The following is a 24,267-nucleotide window of genomic DNA, read 5'->3' on the forward strand; positions in this document are numbered from 1 at the left end:
GGTCAATGGATTTGTCCTGAACTCGAGTGCTTTGAAGGAAAATCCATTTCCAAGGATTCAGAGCCTGGATGCTGCCACTGCTCCCTGGGTTTTTGGATGCATCACTGTCAGGGTGGAGCTGCCACCAGCACCTCCAGTCGTGTCCCCAGCTGAGAGGGCTGAGATCACGACTGCTCCACAGCTGACAGCTCCCAGAGCATCTGCTGCCACAGCAACACAGCAAAATCAGCCTCCCACAAAACTTTTTTTAACACTGAAAGCCTCACTGGAGAAGCCATGAGGAGTTTTCCTACTAAAGTGGATTACTGAACACTTCTTACCCCTGGAGATCCAGCAGATGGGAGGGGTGCAGGCCTGGCCAGCTGCTGGATGGACTGGGGGTTAAGGAGCAGCCCAGATTTTGGGGGAAAATCCACAAAAGCTTTGGCAGAGCTGTCACTGAACCCCACAGTCCATCCTCCCACTCCAGAAGTGTCCTTTGGACTGAGGGAAGCTCTCTGCACATTAACTCTGCTTCCCTCCTGCTCCATTTCCTAATTAACTCCTCTGCATGTCTGGGGTAAGTCTTGATAAATCATTAGTGTCAGGAGTTCAGAGAAACATTTCAAGCCTTATCAGAGATAAGAAATCAAAACAACTGTAAGAACTGCTCATGGAGAAACACTCCCAGTTTATTGCAGCATAAACATCCAAGGGCAGATTTAATCCCAGTGGCAGGAAGGGGAACATGTTTATAAACATCACTGTAATGAACACTGTACCTCGTTCTCAGATTCCCCTGCTGAGGCAGCCCGTCGTAGATGGATAATACATCAAAATCTTCCTCTAATGCAAAGGAGTGGAAAACAAGCTGTATCCTGTTCTGCTCCTCAGCAGTGATTGTCCACGTGCAGTTTGCATAATTGGGGTATCCATAGGGAAAGCCTGGGCTCTGTATTGTCCCGTTTGGGCCCTGCAATGTGTGACTGCAGTTCTGGGCTGCCAAGAGAAAAGACAAAAGCACAAAGTCAGAGGGTGTCAGGTGAACATTGAATGTCCTCAGCATCCCAAGAGAGCATACAGGGCTCTTCCCACCAGGTTTCTGTGCCCCAGGAAACAGAGGAAAGTAAAATCTGAGGATGAAGTTCTGGCCTCCTCCCTGCAGGGATGTGGAGCCCAAACCCCCAGACACATCCTGGGCTCTGCTCCTAGCAGCTGTGAGCACAGCTGGATTCACAGCTGCTGCCTGGCCCTGGGGACAGCTCCTTCCTCAGCCACCCTTCCCCAGCCCACCACAAAACCCAGAGTTCTCCCATCACACTCTGACTGCAGCCGTGCCAGGGGCCAGGCCCTGCTGGGCCACAGCACAGGGACAATGCCAGAGCTGAGTGTCCCCCCCAGAGCTGAGTGTCCCCTTCTCCTCCAATTCCATGGACAATGCCAGAGCTGAGTGTCCCCCAATTCCAGGGGCAATGCCAGAGCTGAGTGTCCCCAGTTCCATGGACAGTGCCAGAGCTGAGTGTCCCCAATTCCAGGGGCAATGCCAGAGCTGAGTGTCCCCAATTCCAGCGACAATGTCAGACTGTCTCCTTCTCCCCCAGTTCCAGGGGCAATGCCAGAGCTGGGTGTCCCCAATTCCAGCGACAATGTCAGACTGTCTCCTTCTCCCCCAGTTCCAGGGACAATGCCAGAGCTGAGTGTCCCCCAATTCCAGGGGCAATGCCAGAGCTGAGTGTCCCCAGTTCCATGGACAATGCCAAAGCTGAGTGTCCCCAATTCCAGGGGCAATGCCAGAGCTCACTGTCCCCCAGTTCCAGGGACAATGCCAGAGTTGACTGTCCCCCAGTTCCAGGGACAATGCCAGACTGTCTCCCTCTCCCCCAGTTCCAGGGACAATGCCAGAGCTGACTGTCCCCCAGTTCCAGGGACAATGCCAGAGCTGAGTGTCCCCCAGTTCCAGGGACAATGCCAGAGCTGAGTGTCCCCCAGTTCCAGGGACAATGCCAGAGCTGAGTGTCCCCCAATTCCAGGGACAATGCCAGACTGTCTCCTTCTCCCCCAATTCCAGGGACAATGCCAGAGCTCAGTCTCTCCTTCTCCCCCAGTTCCACCTGGCAGAAGCAGGGCTGAGTGTGCAGGCAGTGCCACATCCCCCCCTCACCCTGAGAAAGCAGAAGGGACCCCAAGGAGTGACAGGCTGAGCCACCACGGGCAGCCTGGCTGGCCAAGGCTGCCTGAAACCTTCATGGCCAAAGGTTGTCCACAAACCTGTCCTGACCCCAAAAAGAGCAGGACACAGTGCAAGGCTTGACCAAACAAACCATCCTGTAAGGTGCCCTCCAACCCTGACTGGGAATGGTTCACTGCAACAAAAGACAGCAGCAGCAGCACTCACGCCCCTGTCAGCCCTGGTGGGGGGACACAGGGGAGAAATCACCAGGCAGACCCTGCCTTGGGGGGCTGCTGGCTCCTCTCAGCCAGTTCTGACAGGCTTGTGCTCCTCATTCTGCCTCAACACACAGAACATCTTCAGTCAGTATCTCTGAGGAGCTGCTGCAAAGCTGCAGAGAACAAAACCCCTCCTGTAACACTGGTGAAACACCTGAAACCTCCCTCAAATCCATTTCTACTGCCCAAGGCAGTACTGGGAACACTACATCCCAAAGATAAAGAGCCACGATGTACACTTACAGGATATATGAGATTTTCTTCTCCCTGGGGACACAGGTACATGAATGTGTTTTGGGAACAGCCTAAATGACAAATTCCCTTCAGCCTTTTGCTCTCCCTTCACTGCTGCTGTACCTGGATATCTTTGGAGGCACAAAGGACTCACTCCAAACTGCCCCAACCCTCACTGCTTTAGTGGAAGAATTCCCCCACACAAAGCCAAATTCCAGACAGCTGGAAGGGTCAATCTCATGGCCCAAAAGCTGAGTTTCACCTTTCTCCTCTGAGCTGCTGCTCCAGCTTTTCCCACCCATGCTGGATTGTTTACCCTGCTGATGGGGACAACAGAGGCTTTCAAGTCGAAATGCATTCGAGTAGAAATTACTTCTTTGATTTCTCCTTGTTTTTTTATCTTTTTTTTTTTTTTTTCTCAAAGGCAGCAAAGGCATTTGCACTTCTGAGTGCCAAGCAGCTACAGGTACAGAACTGCAGAGTGGTGCTCATTAAAGGCAATTATAATTAGATTGACCTACTTTGGGTGCAAAAAACGCTCCGTGGAACTTCTCCCCGCAAGACGGAGTTCGCCGTTTTATGAATCCAAGACAGCCCATCCTATTTACTACCCAGGGAATCTTTTTGTAGCACGTTTATTGGATCAATGAGAGGCAGGACAGCCCCACAATCCACCGGGGATTAAAGTGAGGGAGGCACAGGATTCCTTGACTGGAGTATTTTGCATTTCTGTAGCACCTGGCTTTTTGTCACTACATGAGAGACTAATCCGCCTCCCTCCTCCACTTGGGCTCCATTTCTTTTGGGGAGTTCACTGGAAAAGCTCAGTGCCAGAAAGCTGCAGAGGAGTGGAATATTCCTGTGATCAGAGGAGAAAAATGAAGCCCAGTTTGGTTTAAGAACCAAAGATCCACAAGCTCTGTTCTCCAATTCAGTCGAATCCTTTCTCCAACCTCAGCGACGCTCAATAAGCAGCAGGGGGATATTGAACTGTCCCTCCTGTTCATTTTTATTTTAATCATAAGTTCATCAGAACAATTTAAGGCAAATGGGAAATTAAAGAGGCTTTATCTCTCAATTTCCTGATGGTGTAAGAGCTACCAAGGCGGCATGAAGCTCAGGAAATAAATTCAAGGTCACAGACACTATGTTCCAAACACTCCCAAGGTCACATGGAAGCTCCAAAATCCATAAACTCAGCCCATCCTTCCTGTGCCACAAATGGACATAAATCTATCTGAAAGAACAAATAAATAATAGAAAAATAAGACAGAGTTTTATGATGTATCCAATCAATCTACTGAAATATTTGCATGTTCACGACGTTGACCCAGAGGTGCTCTGGGCACAGATAAAAGAAAATTGCTTATTGCAAACAAAGCACAGCTTTGCAAAAGCTGCCAAACTGGGCAGTAATATATTCTGTAATAGCTGTAATAGCAGAGAACTTCATTTATATTGGACATTGCTGGAAAAAAGTCATCAGGCACGGAAAGAAATCCGGGAAGCTGAGGGAATTTATGTGTTCTATCATTTGCTTCCAGGTCTGAGTTAGTTCAGTTCATCCTTGACTGACAAAACCTTATCTGAAATTCAAAATTTCTCCTGTGAAGATTGCAGAAACAATTCCCTTTATCCCTTTGGCCCAGGAGCACAAACAAGTAGAAAGATATGAAAGGGCAGCGCCGGTGCCTGTGCTGGCAAGTTCCAGGTGGATTTGGGGTTGACAGAGGACAATTCTCCTAAAATTTCTGGCACATTCTTCCTATCCCAAAGCCTGACACGAGGCACCTTGAATTCCTCCCGCAGAGATGAGAATGCTGCATCATCCCCCCAGCTCAGGTGTGCTCCTGTGGGTATTCCAGCTCCTCATCTCTTCTCCATGGGCTGACATTCCAGAGGGTGGGACCCCCTGGGCTCATCACAGGGATGGCTTCGTGGGCATTTGTCCCATTTGTGATGCAGGGAAAACAGAGCTGAGGCCAGGCTGGGCTCTGCCAGCACCTCCTCTCAATTCTGGAGAGTGGTTTTTTGGGAGTGGGTCCCTGAAATGAATCCCTCAGCGCTGCTTTACTGCAGGAACTTCAGACAAGGACAAGGGATCACTGAGGGCATCATCATTTGGGGCATCATCATTTAGGGCATCATCATTTAGGAGATCATCATTCAGGATCATCACAAGATCATTGAGGCTGGAAAAGACCTCCAAAACCATGAAATCCTTTAAGGAAACCCACAGCACTTGGGGAAAACATCTTTACCTGGGACACCACCAATGGAATTCACTGATGGTGACTCAATTCCTCAATTTTTTCACATGATGATTTAACCAAGTCTCCACTTCTAAGAGCTCTTTTGTGCAACTCTTTGAACAATCCCCAGACTAACTGGCTTCACCCTGGGCTCCTCACGAGGGAGATGATGGAATATTTACTCTGCACTACTCTCACAGAAGAACTGCAGTTTGTAACACACAGTTTAATCCACATGGTACAAAACTTAACGTGACCAGACACTGCAGTGAAAAATAAATATCAGCTGAGCAGAGGAGAGCCCCAAACCCCCCAGGCTTCACTGTGGGGCTCCATGAAGAGAAAAGAAGGGTGGCAGGAGCAGGAAGCACATCCTTGTGCTCCAAAGCAGAGTTCTTTTGACAGGACAAGCTCCAGGAGCGGAGGCAGAGGCTCAGGGGAGGTTTTATTTCCACTGTAAATCCAAAGTCATCTCGACACGCGAGCCAGGACCGTTCTGGTGCCAGTCACTGCAGATTTAGAGAGGCCCTGGAGCAGCAGGGCTGGCTGGGCTCTGGGGCAGCAGTGTGACAGTCACTGCACACTGACCAAACCCACCAGGTTATGTGCAGGAAAAACAGGAGATTCAGCCGTGGAAGAACACTCACAGCAACAGGATTTTGTTTTTGCCTTTAAACAATCAACACTTCAGGACAGGAATGAGCTGCCCTGGCTGCTGCTCTCTCCCAGCCCTGCCTGACAGGGAATTCCAGGAGCTCCAGACTGAGATAAACCTGAACATCCAAACTGTGTCACTACAAACCTCCCCCCTCTGCCAGGAGGTAAACAACAATAACAAACAAAGGCATTTTCTGACGTGACAACTGCAAAGGAAACCAGCAGGAAAAAAATCATCTTCCACCTACTTGCAATTCCTTAAACTTCAATCCCAGGCCAGATCCAGGGGGTGTAAACCAAGGAAGAATTGTAGCTGTTGGTTTACACCATGTTATTATCCAAGCAACGCTTGAGAGAGAGGGAGACTGAATTTATCTCTGAAGTGCTTCCTGAAATACAAGTCGCTGCACTTTGTTCCTCAGCAGAAACAAAATCTAATTTAGCAAACGCTGATGCATGGTCACTGCACAATTCAGTGGGAACAAATATCAAATCATGCACAGTGCCTTGCTCTCAGCAGCATCATTTATGGAGGATCCATGGCTGCCTCCTCCCTAATGCAGCAGTTTGGGGTTTTGCCATTTGCTGTAGTTACTGTTACTCACACAGAAATGCTGTTATTCCGTGTTGTTCTACAGCCCATTCCGCAAAGGCAGGCACATAAAAAACCTTTCCCCAGGAAAAGTGAAATGCACAGGCAAACACTGAACCACCAGGGGCGAACCCTGCTCGTCCAGCAGCACCTCCAAGGTTTGCCCACCTCACCTCACTGCTCAGAGCTCTCCAAACCCACACACACCGACTCCTTCTCATTGTTTGAAAAGGAAAAACGTTCCTGTGCCCACTGTTTAGTGCTGTGCATCATTTATCAGGCACTAAAGATGCCTCCTTTAGGGTGGTTCAGCAAGTCATTACAACTGATCACAACCTGGGAGTAGTTTACTTCCAGCCCTGCTCTGATTCCCTGTCTCACCCAATTTCAGTGAGCAAAGAGGGAAAGCACCTCCACACTTGATCAATGCCAGCCTTGCTGCCCTCAGGATTCACCTTCCCGAGCTGGAGCTTAACCTCCAGTCTCCTATCAAAGCCTGCTGGGTAATAAATAATGCAGAGTCATTCCATTAACTAGAACTTCATCAAAAGCCCGTGGATCCAAGAGCATCATCAAGGGATGATTTCCATCTCAGACAGCCTGAGCCTGCTCCCTCTGAGCACGGGGAGTGATGAGCTGGGCAATGCAAGGGCACAAAAAGTGCATTTGAGCTGGATTCAGCTCCTGCCAGCACTGCCAAGCCCAGAAGAATCCAAAGCCCCAGCTCAGCTCAAGTGAGGACGGCCAGATCTGCACAAGTGCACAAATCCCCAAACGCCACAGTTCTGTGGGCACACACAGCCCTTCCCTCCCAGTCCAGGTGTCCCTCACTGTCCCCTGCCACCCCTTTGTCCCCTCTGGTGCTGCCCAGGCTGTTACTGCAGAGCCCCCACACCCCAGCACTGCTCCAGCCCAGCAATTCCATTTGCAAGCCTTCCCAAGCAGGAAGAAAAGAGGAACAAAAGACGCAAAAATCATCCTCACGTGTGCTCTCCCTCCCTTTCCCAATCAAAAATGTCGTTCTGGACAGTTATGAAAATTCCTACACGTGTCTGGGATTCCACAAAAGCTCCAGCTGAGCCACCACACACCTGAAAACCACAAACACCCACACAGGAAAAAGGAGTTTGTGCCAGGGGAGGTTTAGGTTGGATATTAGGAAAAATTTCTTTTAAATATCCGGGAAAAATTGAGGAAAAATTTTGCAGAGGCAGCAGGGTGACGGGAGGATGCAGCCTCCTTTTTATCCCAATTTCCTGCTGCATTTCCCTTCTCTTTCCCCATTTCTGAGGTACTTGAGAGGTTCAGACTTCTCAGAACACCTGCTACCGAAGATTCCTCTCCAATGTACAACCCTCCCTTTTTAATTCTTTTAAATATCTGGGAAAAATTGAGGAAAAATTTTGCAGAGGCAGCAGGGTGACGGGAGGGCCTGGCTGCTGTCCCTGCCCGTGAAGGGACCAGCCCAGCTCCCTGGCAGGCTCTGATGCTGCATTTCCTTCCCCAGTGACAGGAGAGCAGCTCTGTGAGGCTGCAGGCAGGAGTCTGGCACTGACAGTGCCCTCAGCGTGGCAGAGACTCTTTGATGTGTCCAGGAGGAATATCCAGACTTGTCCAGCATTGCACAGAGCCCAGCACCCACCCCACAAAAAATCTTTTTTGTTTCTTCTGCTCTATAATTTTTGTATAACTAGACTACTGTAATTCTGCAGTAGGACTGCATTTACGAGTGTTTCCTTAGAGAGGATGTTCTTGTGGCACGTTTATCTGGACAAAAATCCACATAACTGAAGGGAGTTTTTGTGCTGCCATTAACCAAGCAAAATTCAATCTGAACCATAGGCTGAAAAGGAAAATGCAGCTTTCTGCTGCCCTGGCTCCTTGCTGGACCCCTCCTAACCACGTGTGTGTCTGTGCTGTGACAAAAGGGACTTTATTTGGTGCCTTTGGCATGAGAACAAGGGACATTCGTTCTGCCAGGCCCACTGATCTCCACAGGGCTCTGAGGCACCTTGGCTGAAGGAGTTCAGACATTCATAGCCCAAAAAGCCCAAGCTAACAAAAAAGCTGAGCGCCCCAGGAAGAGTAACACTTGAAAAATCAAATTAAGCAGCCCCAGTTGATAACATTTTAAACACAATCCCAGGTTTCTGCCCTCTCCACTTCTCAGCAAATCCATTTCTTGGTGCAGATGTTCCACATTTTAAGTGTGGCCCCTGTGGCACTGCAGCAGCTTCAGATTCAGGTGAAATCCTGGACCTGTGTCACAGGAGCTGCTCACAGCCACAGAATTCACCCCACAGCCCGAGCACAAAAAAACTGGGCTGGAAAACTCCTGGCAAAGCTTCCACACCCCGAGATGTTTCACTGTGTTAGGAAAATTCATCCACAAACACCTGAGGTTTATGTCCGAAAAGAGACAGAGGAGTCCTTTTACTTTACTGGAATAAAGGCAAAGGCCATGGGGCATTCCCCTGGGGTCTCTCTAATTTTTGGAGGACTCAGACACCTTTCTATCCCAATTTCCCAGCTGCATTTCCCTTCTCTCTTTCCCCATTTTTGAGGTACTTGAGAGGTTCAGACTTCTCAGAACACCTGCTCCCAAAGATTCCTCTCCAATGTATAACCCTCCCTTTTAATTTCTACATTCTTACAGAATTTAGGGGTTTTCCTTCCCCATTGTTTCCTTCATCTTTCAACGTCTAATTTCATTTCTTATCAAACCTGAAGTTTATTTGTGTTTATTTTTCCATTCACCAACCAGTGGAATCCTTCCCATTGTTTCCTTTCTCTCCCAGTGCTGGTTTTATCTCCCAGCTTGTTTGGGAAGATAAATCCCTCCTTCCTCTGAACTGCCAGCTCCCCTGGGTTGTGCAGGGCAGGGGCAGAAAGCTGCTGGGGGTGTCCAAGGAAGCCTGAAGGGCAGGGAATGAAGGAGCAGGCTTTGGAAACCTCGGAAAAGCAGCAGCAGCATGGTTCATCCCAAATTGCCATTCCAGAGGCAGCCAGGGCCGTGGCTCAGACGTGACGGGGTTCTGGGGTTGAGATGACCCCAAAGTGTTAGAAAGTCTTTTTCTTCCCAGCTCCACAACCAAAGAAAAAGTCGAGATTCGTCGGTTCTGCTTTTCAAGGTTGTTTATTTTTCCTTATTTATAACATTCTTTCCTTGACCAGCTGAGCTCTGTCCAGCAGGTCGGGTTGTGGCACACTGACTGCCCTTGGGGTGGTGTTAACATTTTATACTAAGAACTACGTGTACTTTATTTACAAAAATTTTCCAATACCTATCACCTATGTCAGACAGTCTCTCTCTGCTCTAAACCAATAAAGAAGTGTCACCATCCCAGCAGAAGATGGAGGGCAAGATATGCCCAGATTCTTCTTTCTTGCCTCTTGAACCCCCAAAATTCTACTTTTTCACCCTGTCACAAATTAACTATCATTCTACTCAGACTCTTGTGGCTTGTAAATCTTCACAAAAAGTTGGTAACTTTTTCCATGGGCTAAAATCAAACACACAGGTATTTTTGACTCCGTGTTGAGGTCTCTGAGCCCCTTGCCAGGGTCTCAATCATCCAGGGCAGCCAGAGGAATGTCCTGGGTTCTGACACAGACCTGCCCAGGCCCAGCCATCACCTGGGATCATCTGCTCAGCTCCAGCAAGTTATCCCAATAATATTCAGCCAGGATATTCAGACATCTCCTCCAGGGATGTCATTTCCTTCCTTCAAACCTCTCCCTTTCAGAATTGTCTCTTAATCAATTTTGGCTGCTCCCTCAGCGCCGCCACTCCTCTCCACAGCCATTGTCAGCAGAATGATAAACCCAGGCACTCGTGGAGCTGTTTCCATCTCCAGAGCACTCCACAGGCATTAACCAATTAATGCAGATTCTGGGGTGAGGAACAGCCCCACCGGGAATTCCCTGCACTTCCCTCTGTGGCCTCTCAGCTCCTCCAGTGCCCTTGGATTCAACCACAGAATTGCTGAATGCTTTGCCTGGGAAGGGACCTCAAAGCTCCTCTGCGCTTCACCTGTCAAACCAAGAGTTATCCTCAAAAAAAATATGGTTTAAGACGTGGTGAGATGGAAGCTGGGAGGCTCTGACTGATCCCTCTGGTGACCCCTTTGTGACAAACGCCACAAAACCAAACCCAAGTTCACAAATCCTTTTCAAAGGAACTTCAGAGCCCCAGGTTCACAAATATTCCATAACCCTCTGGAGCCTTCTAACCCCACCTGAGCTGTGCAGCCACATTTCCCTTATAAACCCACCCCCCATGCAAGTCTCCACTTATTTTGGCATCTAAATATCCTTGAAAAATCTTGTCTTGAGAGTCTGAGCCTCAATTAAAATGTTCAGCCTGATTCAAAACCTTCTGAAAATTTTACTCTTATTTTCTCTCTAAGATGAACACAGCAAAGATTTCATTTTTTTCTCACCTCCACTGCAGATATCTGTAAAAATGACACAGATCATCTCAACCCCCAGTTGAAATTAAACTCAGAAAACAGAAGGTAATTTGATGAAAAACTTTTTTCCCAGCGTCTGCAAATGGACTCCCACTCATGTGCAGCATTTTTTACTCAGTCTCATTTACAAGGTGCTAATTATTATCGCCAAAACAAATTTTTCAATTTGTATTTCAATTATTTTGCAGTAAAATAATATTTGCATTTAAATGGTTTATCCAGGGGGCTCAAAGGCATTTTCATCTCCAGTGTTAGGATTATCTCAAAAAAAAGAAAATAAAAATTGAAGAAGGTGAAGTAAGGTTCAAGGTGAAATCCATCCCAAGTGACAGTGGAGCCAAAACTGAAGAATTCCTCATGAAAATCTTTCATTATTGTTCTCCCCTTGTCACCACTAAACACTTAAAACCAGCTCAAATTCCCTTTGTCACTGGAGCTCTGTGTCCAGCTGTAAAATTCAAAGCTCCCTCAAGGCCCAAGGGAGATCTTGGGCTCCAAATCCCATCTCCCTAAGAATTTACAAGCCCTCAGCCCTTGGAATTCTCCCAATATCAACAATTCCATCCTTTCCCTGATGGTTTAAAGAGAGCCCAGTGGGGAGAGCTCCTTTAGAAGTAAATCTGCACTGAAAAGTTCTTCATCTGAGGGAGTTCCAAGGGGTTTCTTCCCCCTTCCCACCACATTTTGGATTCTAACTTAGATTTTACACATCAGTTCATGAACCAGCTTGTATTTTCATGCATTTTTTACTCCCTAAAAGCCCAGAAGTTACACAAGTCCCCTTCTGGTGCTTGCAGCGAGGCCACAGACCCTTTTTAGCCCCCAGGGACCCAGAGAAGCTCTGCAGCAGCCAAAACAGAAGAAACCACTTCATCCACTGCCATGCCCAGCATCTCACACCTCCAGATCTGAACGAAATTAAAAATATCACTCGGAACAAGCAGAGACTCCACTTATTAAAAGCTCTTCACTCTTGCACCACCGTTCTCATCTCCCCACGCTCTGCAAAGTGAAATGTTCTCTGTGTTTACAAGTGCTCTGAGATCTTCCAACAAACCCCTCTGCCAGGCAATTGTGTTACAGCAGCTCACACTTGTGTGATTGGATTTGAATTACAAAAAGAGTCCAACAGAAAGCAATTTCTCCTGGGAATTTTTGTTAGGATATAAATCCAATTTTTACTTGATTCCGTTAACAGCACTTTCATATTCACTTCCTTTAAGTATTGCAGCACTTGATATTTATTACCTAATGCCTCCTTGTCACCTTGAGCAATCAATGAAAGTCACCTGGAGTTGACAGTACAGAGGAAAGTTAATAAATAAAAGTTAATAATTCACTTCACCCAATGAGCCAAAAAAACAAGCCAGTCACATGCCCCAAAGAATAATAGCTACAAAAGGCTCCTACCAGATTATCTGGAGAAAGAGTGAAACATTTCAATTATGCTGAATTTCTCAGTCCATTTAGACGTGAGTTTCACGTTTACAATGGCAAAGCCTCAATTATTATTTCAGGGAATTGGGGAATGGTTTGGAGGGGATGTTAAAGATCAGCTGTGGGCACTGAAAGCTGGGAGCTCTGTCCAACAAGGGATGTCCCTCTGTCCCAACAGAACTGGGAACTGATGGATGCTCTGATAGCCCAAAACCAGCTTTTTTTGTGCTGTTTTGACCCAATTTAGAAAAACTCTTGTGCCAAGCACTGATTTCCCATTACTTGTACAACTTCTGCATCCTGTGACCTCTCCACCTCTGTAGAACCACCAGAGAAACCCAGAACTCCCTCCTATTAACATTACATTGTATTTTCTTTTTCTCTCGCCTCCTCCATCCATTTAAAACCTCATTTTCACCCACAGACATATTCCACTTCATCTTAGTTTTCAATCCCCAAAGCAGATCAATACCTTTCTTCTTCAATCTACATAGCTCTCAATCAAGGAGCTAACAGGGGGTGAATTGAATCGACTTGTACATTCAAATTGGGGATTTTTTTGTCAAAAGTCTCATTTGTTAACTGCATTTCATGGAAGAAAAGGCAAAAAACTCCCTGTAACAGCCCTCAGTGTTGGACTCCTGGGTAAAAAAAGGTCATCATTTGTTCTCTAATTTAAGATTGGGAAGTGCTCCCAGGAGGAATAAATGACAGAGCCTCCCCTAAGCTGGCATTTTAAATCCAGCAAAATGAACTTGCTCTTATTAAATGAATTTAGTTAATTCGGTAGGAAGAAGTGCAGGTGTTTACCAAGAGGTGACAACAGCAGGGACTTTGCAGGGTTGGTTTTTCTCCCTTAAATTTTTGCCCAGGGTCAGAACCAGCCCTGCCTGTGCCACTGGAGAAGGGCCCTGGGTCAGTGAGACACCAGGGCAAAGTTAAAAACAGGACCCTGGAATGGTCTGGGTTGATGAGAGACCTTAAATCTCATCCAATCCCATCCAGAAGAGACCTTAAACCTCATCCCATCCCTTCCATTGTCCCAGGTGCTCCAAGCCCCGTCCAGCCTGGCCTTGGACATTTCCAGAGATCCAGGGGCAGCCCCAGCTCCTCTGGGAATTCCATCCCAGCCCCTCCCCACCCTTCCAGGGGATGATTTCTCCCTTTTTTATCAAGTCCAAGGAACTTCACTCAAAAAGAACTTCACTGGGTTTTGTCTCTGGGCTCCACTGCCAGCATGGGGACAATTCCACACCTTGTTCCCTCAGCACAGGAGCTCTGATGGGGCTTTTAAAATCAGATTTTCATTAAATCCCCCACCAAAGTAGAGAAATCCCAATCCAGCTGGGTTAACACCTTTGAGGAGCTGCAGAATTTGCAGGACAGGACACCAGGGGCTGCAGAGAGGTATGGGGAGCCCTCAGAGGGGGCAGATTGTCCTTCTGGTCAGCCCAGGGCTGCTGCCTCCAGAGCTTGTGCCAAACCCAACCCTGGGAAGGAAGGCCCAACACTGGTGATGCCTTTTGGGGCCACCTAAAAACAGAGACCAGACAAAATTGAGGGAACAAAAAGCAGTTCTATTTATTGAGGGCCTTCAGGGGCATTTAGGGCAGACAAAGCCCCCCCAGGGGCTGCACCCAAAAAATGGACAATGGATCATGGATTTTCACACTTTTATAAGTTTGGCCCATTTGCATATTGGGGGTTAATTAATTCCAATTAATTAATTGGTATTGGTTAATGACTTCAGGTAATGAAGTCATTGACCCCAAGTTTCCTCCCCCCAACTCACTTTTGGTTCCATCTCTTGGGGCTGGAGTTGTCCTTGATTGCCAGGCCTGGAGAGGAATTGTTGTGTCTGCCCAAAATGGGAGAGCAGCAGCTCCCACTGTGTGAGGAGTTTGGAGTTCTACACTAAAGAACTGCAGGATTACAAATATATGAAAAATTTAAAAAAAGTCCCCACACAATGAGGGACAAACTCCCCATCCTTCAAACCCTTCATTATTCCAGCAGGTGAACCTTATTTTAATATTAACAACCCAAGTGGTGCTTAACTTTAATGAGAGCCCCTTGGGAATGCTGCTGACAGCTGCCCAGTGTCCAGGATCCGTGCCTAACCTTTCCCTAATGGAGACAAAACAACAATAGAGGGATATAAACAATATGCTGTGGGATGCAAGGAGCATCTTTAAAAAATGGCATCACCTCTGGAAAAGCACCAGCTCCATTATCCTCCTGCAGGATGGGATTTTTTTTTTCCCTCCCCTTTCCAGAAGGAAATGTGTTTTTCTGGGTGTTATTATTTGGTGGATAAAGGGGAAAGGAACATTGAATTGTGCTTTTGTCAGAGGAGAAATGAGCTGCAATTTTCTGTACCCCTGAGTTTACCAGCTCTCCACAGCCCCTGCAAGGTGCAGAGCTTCCTTTGCCCACAGCAGTGAGAAGAGGAGAGAATCCTGCTGGGATTCATGGATTTAAAGATGTGGAAAGAGAAGGATTTGGGACAGGATGTGTCCCCCTGTGAGCCACCACACCCCACCACATCACTCCCCACCACAAAGCTCCTCAGCAAACTTCCTGTGGCTAAAATCCCACTCCTCCTGTTTTTCTCAGGGAATAAACTCCACCTCAGGCCATGCAACTCCAAAAGTAATGACATAAATGCCACCAAAAAGAAAAAAATCTTATTTCAAACTCTGCTTTCACTAAATTAACTAAACAAAATATTGATAAACTGCTGATAAATAACAGGAACCGTAACAAGGAAACAAGTTCTCCATTTGATCTCTGCCATCCTGCAGGCATTCATCTTCATAATTAATTAGATAATACTATTAGTACAGCACTACTTTTCCCCCTCCATAGACAAGAAGCTGGAGCTCACATAATTTAAGCAACTGCTTCAAAGGCAGAGTGTGTGGCAGGTTAAATTCAGAAGGTCCAGAGCATCCTCTCTGCCAATATCCTGCTGCTCTAAAGCCCAGGATCCAATTCCCTGATGCATCTGGCAAATTCTCAGTGCACACCTCCCACCTCCCCACCTCTAGTGAGCACACTTTGCTTTTAAAAGCTGCAGTCTTTGCATAAAACATGGATCTAAAGGTATAAAAAAGTGTAAAGGCAATTTTGTACGAATTACAGGAGCTGCGCAAATCCTCCCTGCAACAGAAACTGCAGCTGGTTTCATTCCTGACTTTTTTTGACAATACTACTTGAAGTTCAGCGGCAGACAGACAACTTTCACCTCAAAATGTCATTCACAATTAATCCCAAATTGTACATGAAATGGTTGAATTCACTCCACGCAATCAAGGGAGAGAACCAAGAGCGCAGAAAAGTTGAGCAGTTAATCAACCCGGTGCAATTTGTACCTGCTGAAAGCTCCTCACAAACATCCCAAGATCTCTCTCTCTCTCTCCCCCTCTGCAGAATAAATCTGTAAATCATTTTGCAAATTCTGTTTATCCCTGCTGTAGGGATGGGGAAGGGAAGCAGAGTGAGTGAGGCTCAGACCCTGCTGGATCCCCCAGTGCCCCCAGCCACGGGAGGCAGCAGGAACTGGGCTCTGACAACCCCTGCAAAAGTCAGGGGAGTGTGCAAATAACAGCAGAGCACTGGAGCAGCAAATCCCCAGTTGTGGTTAATTCTCTGCCTGTGATTAACTCATCTTTCCTGCCTATTCCAGCCCTCCTTGCACCTTCCAATGCAGCTGGGGCTGGGATTGTCAGGCTGTGACCGTGCCCTGGTCTGCACTGAAGTGACAGCTGGGGACCAGGTAAAATGCTCCACTGAAACAAATGTAGGTGGATGAAACCCAAATAAAGCCATTTCACCAGGACAGAACAGACTTCCCATTGCAGAGGTCAGAGGAACAAATCTTCCCTTTGTTTTGTGTTCAAGTGTTCTGGACAAAGACACCTTTATTTGAGATTCACCGTTGTTTTATCTGTCTGGAAATGGGAATCACAGACATTTTGATAAATGGATGCAGGAATTGTTCTGTTCCAGTGTAACCACTGTGAAATGCCTTTCACAGACACAGCTCCAACCTCATCTGCAGCAGGGAGGCTTCTCAAAAACCACCTCAGGAGCTGCAGCATCACATTCCCGTGCTGGTGCTCAGCGTGGGATGACGCAGGAGTGACATCCAGGCTGCTCCTGATGGGTGACCTTGGCCAGGCCTTCCTGCTCCTGCCTCCTTCCCTGACTTCCAGCAGCTCCTGGGGCACCCACTGCTCTGCCCAGGAGTGAAACAGGAGCAGAAATGCTTTTTTACAGCAGGAAATGGGGTGCTGTGGGTTTCCTGCTGGTTGGAGCTGCTGAGGACACCCAGGATTAACAGAGGAAGAAGCTGAAACACCAGCAAGGATTGAGGAAGTTTTTGGTGAGCACTTGGCTGCAGCTCCAGTCCTGCCCAGGTGGTGCCCACACAAACCAGGCTGGCTCTGGTGGCACTGGTGGCATTTCTTGTGTCCTCCTAAGGCAATCTTTGCTTGGCAAGCAGAATTCCAGCAGCACTGGAAGAAAGCCCCTCTGGGCTGTGATTTCCACCTTTTTCACAGTCCTCCAGCACTCCAGAATTACACACAATACTTGTTGATAGTTCAGAATGTTCCCTGTGCCACACAAGGGCCACCTCCAGGTGTATCCAGGAGGAATTTCTGCATGGAAAGGGTGGTCAGACATCAGAACTGCTCAGGGAGGTTTGGGATCTCATCCCTGGAGGTGTCCAAGAAGGCCTGGATGTGACACTCAGTGCTCTGGGCTGGGGACAAGGTGGGGATTGGGCACAGCTTGGGCTCTGTGACCTGGGAGGGCTTTTCCAACCTCACTGATCCCGGGATTTTGGGTGTTTACACCTTACTGGGCAGGTAATGACACTGCTGGGAACTCACACACCAACACCAGGGGTGCACGGGTGTTCCTGCACCCTGTTCCACCTCCTGCACCCTGTTCCATCTCCTGCACCCTGTTCCACCTCCTGCACCCTGTTCCACCTCCTGCACCCTGTTCCATTCCCTGCACCCTGTTCCACCTCCTGCACCCTGTTCCATTCCCTGCACCCTGTTCCACCTCCTGCACCCTGTTCCACCTCCTGCACCCTGTTCTACCTCCTGCAAACCCTCTGCAAACCTCCACCCCCAAACACAGGCCAGGGGTTGATTTCCCAGCAGATTTCTGCAGTCAGCAACAGGGCAGGATTTGATTTTTTTAATTACTCCCTTATCCCACACCTCGCTGGCAGCCACAGTGACAAGATGCTCTTCCAGTGGAAGTCACAGCATCACACCTCTTCACTCCATGACTTTTCTGCCCCCTTGGGAATCACCAGCAGCAGCAGGACTCTGACACAGCCCCCAGTTCTCTGTCCATCCATCAAACCCAAGGGTGCACTCAAAAGCAGGGAGTTCATTCCTACAGGTGATGCCTGCCTTGGAAGGACAGGAAATTATTGCAAAGAGCTCAGTCAGGGAATGCACCTGACACTGGCAAGAAGAAACACCACACAACCACTGTGAAATCCCATTAAAAAAGAGGGAAACCACCAAAAAAACTCTCTTGCAAGGGAGGTGTAAAATCATTTCATCCAAGCTCCCTGCAGTCTCCATTCTGGCTGCGTCCATGGAGCCAAGACACTGAAACAGAGTTAATTGGATTCCTTTAATCAATGGGAGTGTCCCAATTACACATTAACCACCACCAGCCCTGGCTGCCACTGCAGAGCATGGAGGCAGCACAGAGATTTTGCAGATTCCTGCACTGCATCCTGTTTATTGCAGGCAGAGAACATCATTTTTCATAATTGCACCGTACTTCCCTCGCCCAGAAATGCTGTGTGAACACAGAACTGTGCCTGCTGCTACCCCTGGGCTCATCTCCATCCCCCAATTCCACTGAAAGCCATGCAAGCCTCCTCCTCAGAGCAGGAAATAACCCTGGAGTTGCACTGAAATCACCTCCCAGCAAGGAGCCTCATGTTTCTTGGTGAAGAACTGAGGAATAAACCAGGAAAAACGATGTTGTGGTTAAAGCTGAGCTGCCCCAAGCTCCCCAAACAAGCTCGTGCAAGGCACTGCATGAAGCAGAATTATTCCATGGAGTGGTCTGGGCTGGAAGGAATCTCTGGAGATCAGGCTGAGCCGTTTGTTAGGGATTTGTCTCTGCTCTCAGAGGCTGGGGTGGGATCACAGCCTCCCTGCTGGGCTCCTGCCCTGAAATATCTGCAGGACAAGGATGAGCTGGAGCTCTCACTAAACTGACTTCAGGGAAACATCTCAAATTAAAACTCTGAGCTGGAGCATAAATCCTCAGTTACCAGGCAGGATGGATGGCTCCCACCTCTCCCCAGGTGGAGCAAAAAGCCTCACCTGGTTTAAAGTCCCCTTAAAGCCTGATTCCCTTTCCCTTCCCATCATTCCTCGCTGGATACTGGAGCCAATCAATGGGATTCCAGCACCTCTGCCATTTCTGGCTGCTGTGGATGTCAAAGAGACAGCTCAATGCTGCACTCAACAATTCCAGCAGTAGAGAATCTTTACTACTTAATCATTTCCCTTTTTTTGTAGCCCTTAAAGTCTTATCTCTCCCCTTCCATTTGAATTTGCTCTATTTTCTGTTGGGGAAAAAAAAGCCTAATTTAAATTTAGGCCTATTCATGGCGTTTCTGAACCTTCCAATGCCTGGAAACATGGAGGAGAGTAAAGAAGTATTATTTAAAATCCACTCAGCTAAACAGAGCTTTGTTATAATTTCACTAAAGCCTGTGAAAAATTACTCCAGCCCTGTGTCTCAGGATACTCCTGATAAAAGTGGAGTTAAAAAGACTTTTCTTGCAATGCTATGGGCTCAAAACCAGTTAAGGCTGCCTGACCTTGCCCCCAACTAACCCCCAACATTATCATAACAATTTCCTCTGGTCAAGATCCAGGCCAAATTCTGGCAGGGGTTGGGAGGGCAGCAGCAGGAACAGAAGCACAGCTGTGAAATTTGGCATTTCCCACCCAGCTGGGCTCTCAGCAAGCAGAGAAGGGCAGCAATAATTCCATGGCTGGAAATCCCTGGAATGCTGCTGGAGGTGGCTGAGAGCAGGAACCATTCCCTGGGTGAGGAATGCTCGGCTCTGCACAGGGACACAGCACTGACAACCCCTGGTCAACAGCTCAGCCACACCTGGGACACAAAAAACATCCACGGGATCCATGGATCAAACCCCCCAGAGCCATCCCGGTGTCTGCCAGGAGCTCCTGGCATGGGGAGGCAGCAGCAGAGGAGAAACACCCAGCTCTGCTCCTGGGAGCAGCAGGAGCCAGGATTTCCCTGGGAGGAATCTGAGAGATGGGCACAGCCCAGCAGGACCCAGAATTTCCCAAGGAGGAATCCAAGGGATGGGGACAGCTCAACAGGACCCAAAATTTCCCAAGGAGGAATCCAAGGGATGGGGACAGCTCAACAGGACCCAAAATTTCCCAAGGAGGAATCCAAGGGATGGGCACAGCTCAGCAGGACCCAAAATTTCCCAAGGAGGAATCCAAGGGATGGGCACAGCTCAGGAGGATGCAGAATTTCCCTGGGAGGAATCCAAGGGATGGGCACAGCTCAGCAGGACCCAGAATTTCCCTGGGAGGATTCTGAGGGATGGACACATTTAATTCAAGTTTGATCCAGAACCCCCAGATTTACCGACTGCACCTCCTATGAACCCTCTCCTCACATCTCCAGCACTGGTCCACACCTAATTAAAAACAAGTGGGGATGTTCTTTAACCCCTTGTGGTCCCTCAGGGGAGTGGAATTATCAGTGCAGGCTGAGATGGCTGCAATGAAACCTCCTCTGCCCTCTGTTCCTGCCCACATCTTAAATTCATAAACAAAATTCATAAGCAGCTTGCTGCTCATCCACTCTTCAGAGAAGAGAAGCCTGGAAAAAAACAGTTTTCCATCGAGAAAAAATAATAATTACAGGGGTTTAAAATTGATGAGCTGCTGTTTCAAGCCGGTGCATCCTCCCTTAACCCAGTACCAAGCAAGGTGCTAACGAATGAAGCACAGTGTGTAAATAATGGTGTCAAGACCCTTTTCAACAGGCCATTAAAATGTATTTTATCTGTGTTTATCCACACTACACATGCCCCTAATGCACCTTGCAGTGCTGGAGCAGAGCTGATTCCCCAGGAAGCAGCAGAAAGGGCTGAGCAGCACCACTGTGCCCACCCAACAGACAGAATTCCAGAATCATCACACTCCAGAGGCCGGGCTGGGCTCACCACAACCCACAGTCAAAGGCAAATCCAGTGCCCTGTGCCCGTGTCATCCCTGTGAAACCATCACTGCAGCCTCCAGACTGCAAGGGAGAACCTCACAGAGCACCTCCACAGCCACAATCAGCTCCAAACTGGAAGGGAGAACCTCACAAAGCACCTCCACAGCCACAATAAACTTCAAACTCCAAGGGGGAACCTCACAAAGCACCTCCACAGCCACAATCAGCTCCAAACTGGAAAGGAGAACCTCACAGAGCACCTCCACAGCCACAATAAACCTCAAACTCCAAGGGGGAACCTCACAGAGCACCTCCACAGCCACAATCAGCTCCAAACTGGAAAGGAGAACCTCACAAAGCACCTCCACAGCCACAATAAACCTCAAACTCCAAGGGGGAACCTCACAGAGCACCTCCACAGCCACAATAAACTTCAAACTCCAAGGGGGAACCTCACAAAGCCACAATGAAGTTCCCATCACCAGGCACCACCTTCCCTCCGCTCCAGCTCCATCCTTCCCCCAAAGAAGCTCCATCATCATCCTGCTCTGGGACATGGCAGCACCTGAGGGCACCCCACGCCCTGTGCGGGGTTTCAGAAGCCATTTCTGGGCAGGCATGGCCCAGCTGATGTGATGGGAGCAGAGTTTCTGCCCCTGTTTCTGTCCAGCTCCTGCTGATGGCTCCACACACACGGCTCTGCTGCCACACTATGGGAACTGCTGGCTACTGCTCCCTGCACAGCCCCGGAACGGGAGAGCTTGGAGCTCTTGGAACTTTGTTCCACAGGGGTTCAGCACTCAGCACAGGCTGAAATCATTTCCTGGGGTTGCACCCCCAACCCACCGTGACCCTGCAAAGGGTGGGTGCCTCCCCTCCCTCCCTGTGTACCCAGCACCAGGCACTGACGCCCAAGTTGGCATCCTGCTCTCACAAAAACATCCTTGCTGGGGTTTCAGAATCTAAAGAGAGGACTTATTGATCAATGCCTCTGGCTCTGATGCAGATAAAAAACCATCTGAGGTCTAAAAAGCTTTCGCAGGTCTTCTGCTCACAAAGCAAAACAACCCAGAGCATCAACCTCTGGCTGAAGGATCCAGAACAGAGAGCTCAAAATGCAGACAGGAGGGACCAGGGGCCTGAGAAGAAAGGATTAAATGCTCAGCGAGGTACAGAGTGAAGCCTGGAAGATCCAGTAAGAATAAGGCACAGACAGCTCAGAAGAAGAGAAAAAGCTGTAAGCCCGTGGTAGAGTAAAGCTGGGATTTAGGTATCTCTCCATCAGTCTGCTCACATGAGGAAAGCTCAACAGAAGCTGCTGGAATGGTTTTCCTCTGTGCACAGGCTGAATGTTCATGCTGAAGAGATGAAAAATAGCCACCAAAATAAACATTCTGCCTTTATTAAGGACCTGTAGGTTGTTTGGGTGGGTTTACAGCCTTTCCTAACAGATGCTCCCAGTCAGAACTGTTCAGCTCCACTGCAAGAGTGCTCAGGAGCAGCAGTTAATCCTCATCCCCCAGCCCCTGAAAGGAAACCTGCCTTACATAATAAAATCAATCTTGCATTCCAGATAAAGTTTTTCTTCCAAAAAAAAACAAAAAAAAACAAAAAAACCCAACCCCAAAAGAACAAAAACCCCAAAGCCAAGGAGCTTTCATACACATCAACACCCAAACACACATTCCTCCAGCCTAGGATACAGCAGACAAGACAACAGGACTTGGAAACTTGGAAATCGGGGCACTGCACAGTGTGGAGAGCAGCCACTGCCAGGCACTCGGCTCTCCCACTCTTCCCCCTCCCACACACACAGAAGGACAGTCCCTAAATATTTGCTGTTTACACCAGAAATAAACTTCACTCCCTGGATCTGCTTTGGCTGCAAGGGCAGCTGCGGAAATGAGGTAGGAGACACAAGCAAACTGCCCCCAAATTCAAGTCGTCTTCTGCTTTCAAGCCCAAACATGCATATTTCATAAAAACCAGGATGCTGAGGCCAGCGAGCTCATATATAAGAGATATTCAACTGGGAAGGCAGGAGGAAAAGGAGGAAAGTGCTTCCATGTTCATGCGAGGCATCCAGAAATCTGTTCTATCAGCTGTGGGCAAGCAGCAGGGTAGTGCAATCCCGAATTAAGATGCCAGGGAAAGACAGAGGGGAGAGCAGTGCTGGTATTTTTCACAGTCATCCTGCACATCAGCAGCTCCTGAAGCAGCTCAGCCCAAACCTGACCCAGCGGAGCAGGGGAATGAGATCATGGAGAGCCACCCTCTCTCACACGGCAGCGCTGGGAGACTGCTGCTCCCGGAGGATGCAGCTCCAGGGGTCTGAATCAATCAAACACCCTCGGTGCCGTGCCCAAGGTGCCAGGGCACAGTGTGCCGACAGCCCAGTGCCACACAGCCCAGTGCCACCACCCCAGTGCCACCATCCCAGTGCCACACAGCCCAGTGCCACCACCCCAGTGCCACCATCCCAGTGCCACACAGCCTATTACCATCACCTCAGTGGCACACAGCTCAGTGCCACCACCCCAATGCCACACAGCCTACTGCCAGCACCCCAGTGCCACATAGCCTATTGCCACCATCACAGTGCTATCACCACAGTGCCATCACCCCAGTGCCATACAGCCTATTGCCACCATCCCAGTCACCACCCCAGTGCCATACAGCCTACTGCCATCACCCCAGTCACCATCCCAGTGGCATACAGCCTATTACCATCACTCCAGTGGCACACAGCCTACTGCCACCACCTCAGTGCCACACACCCCAGTGCCACACAGCCTATTGCCACCACCCCAGTGCCACCACTACAGTGCCACACAGCCTGTTACCATCATCCCACTGCCACACAGCCCAGTGCCACACAGCACAGTGCCATCACCCCAGTGCCATCACCCCAATGCCACACAGCCTATTGCCACCATCCCAGTGCCACCACCCCAGTGCCACACAGCTCAGTGCCAGCACCCCAATGCCACACAGCCTGTTACCATCATCCCAGTGCCATCACCCCAGTGCCACACAGCCTATTGCCACCATCAAAATGCCACCACCCCAGTGCCACCACCCCAGTGCCGGCACCCCAGTGCCACACAGCTCAGTGCCACCACCCCAGTGCCACCACCCCAGTGCCGGCACCCCAGTGCCAGCACCCCAGTGCCACCCAGCCGCCCCCGCTCCCGCACGGGCTCCAGCGGCGCTCCCTGCCCCCGCAGCCGCTCTGGATCGGAACCTCTCCCGCAGAAGTTGCCCGCGGCACTCACCCATGGCCGATCCTGCCAGCAGCCCCAGCGAGAGCAGCAGTGCCCGGCTCCAGGCGCTGCCCTCCGCCGTCAGCAGAGCCACCATGCCCAGTTTCCACCAGTGCCTCCCGAAGCTGCAGCTGCATCCCGGCTGGTCCCATCCCAAGGAAGGTTGCATGTCAAAGGGCAGCGGCAGGAATGGGGCGTGCTGGGGGTCTGCTGGTTGCCGCTGTTGGGTTTTTTCCCCTTTTTTCCTTCCCCTCGGCGATTGGGATAGTCCTCGGCTCGGCTGGATGAAGAGGAGAAAGGAAGGAGGAGGGGGGAGGTGAGGGGGAAGCGGGTCAGGCTGGTGATTTTTATTTATTTTTTTTTTCCCCCTTAATTTTTTTTTTCAGCCCGGGAGGAGGAAAGAAAAAAAAATCCCACCGCATGGAAGGCTCTGAGCTTCTGCAGCTGGAATGAACCAAGTGTGGCAGCAGCTCGGGGAGAGGAGAGGAGAGGGAAGGCGAGGAGAGGAGAAGAGAGGAGAGGAGAGCAGGGGAGGGCTGGCGCGTCCCTCCCGGTGGCTGTCTCAGAGCCAGCTCCTCGGCAGCAGCACCACCACCAGCACCACGCAGCCCTCAGGGATTTATACTTCCTTTTTTTTTTTTAATTTTTTTTTTTTTTTATTAAGCCACTTG

The 24,267-nt window shown here is 49.2% G+C and overlaps 1 protein-coding gene across 1 annotated transcript in view; it reads right to left on the minus strand.

Moving 5' to 3' along the window:
• Nucleotides 1-24,004, minus strand: part of CSMD2 (CUB and Sushi multiple domains 2) — a 245,056-nt gene extending 221,052 nt beyond the window's left edge. The window contains 2 exon segments of the mRNA XM_064398686.1: nt 762-978; nt 23,609-24,004. Coding sequence (XP_064254756.1) covers nt 762-978; nt 23,609-23,765 — 374 coding nt within the window. The 5' untranslated portion in view covers nt 23,766-24,004.
• Nucleotides 24,005-24,267: the final 263 nt, after the last annotated feature.

The sequence above is a fragment of the Passer domesticus genome, chromosome 24 (genome assembly GCF_036417665.1).
Source record: "Passer domesticus isolate bPasDom1 chromosome 24, bPasDom1.hap1, whole genome shotgun sequence".
In the NCBI taxonomy this organism is placed as follows: Eukaryota; Metazoa; Chordata; class Aves; order Passeriformes; family Passeridae; genus Passer; species Passer domesticus.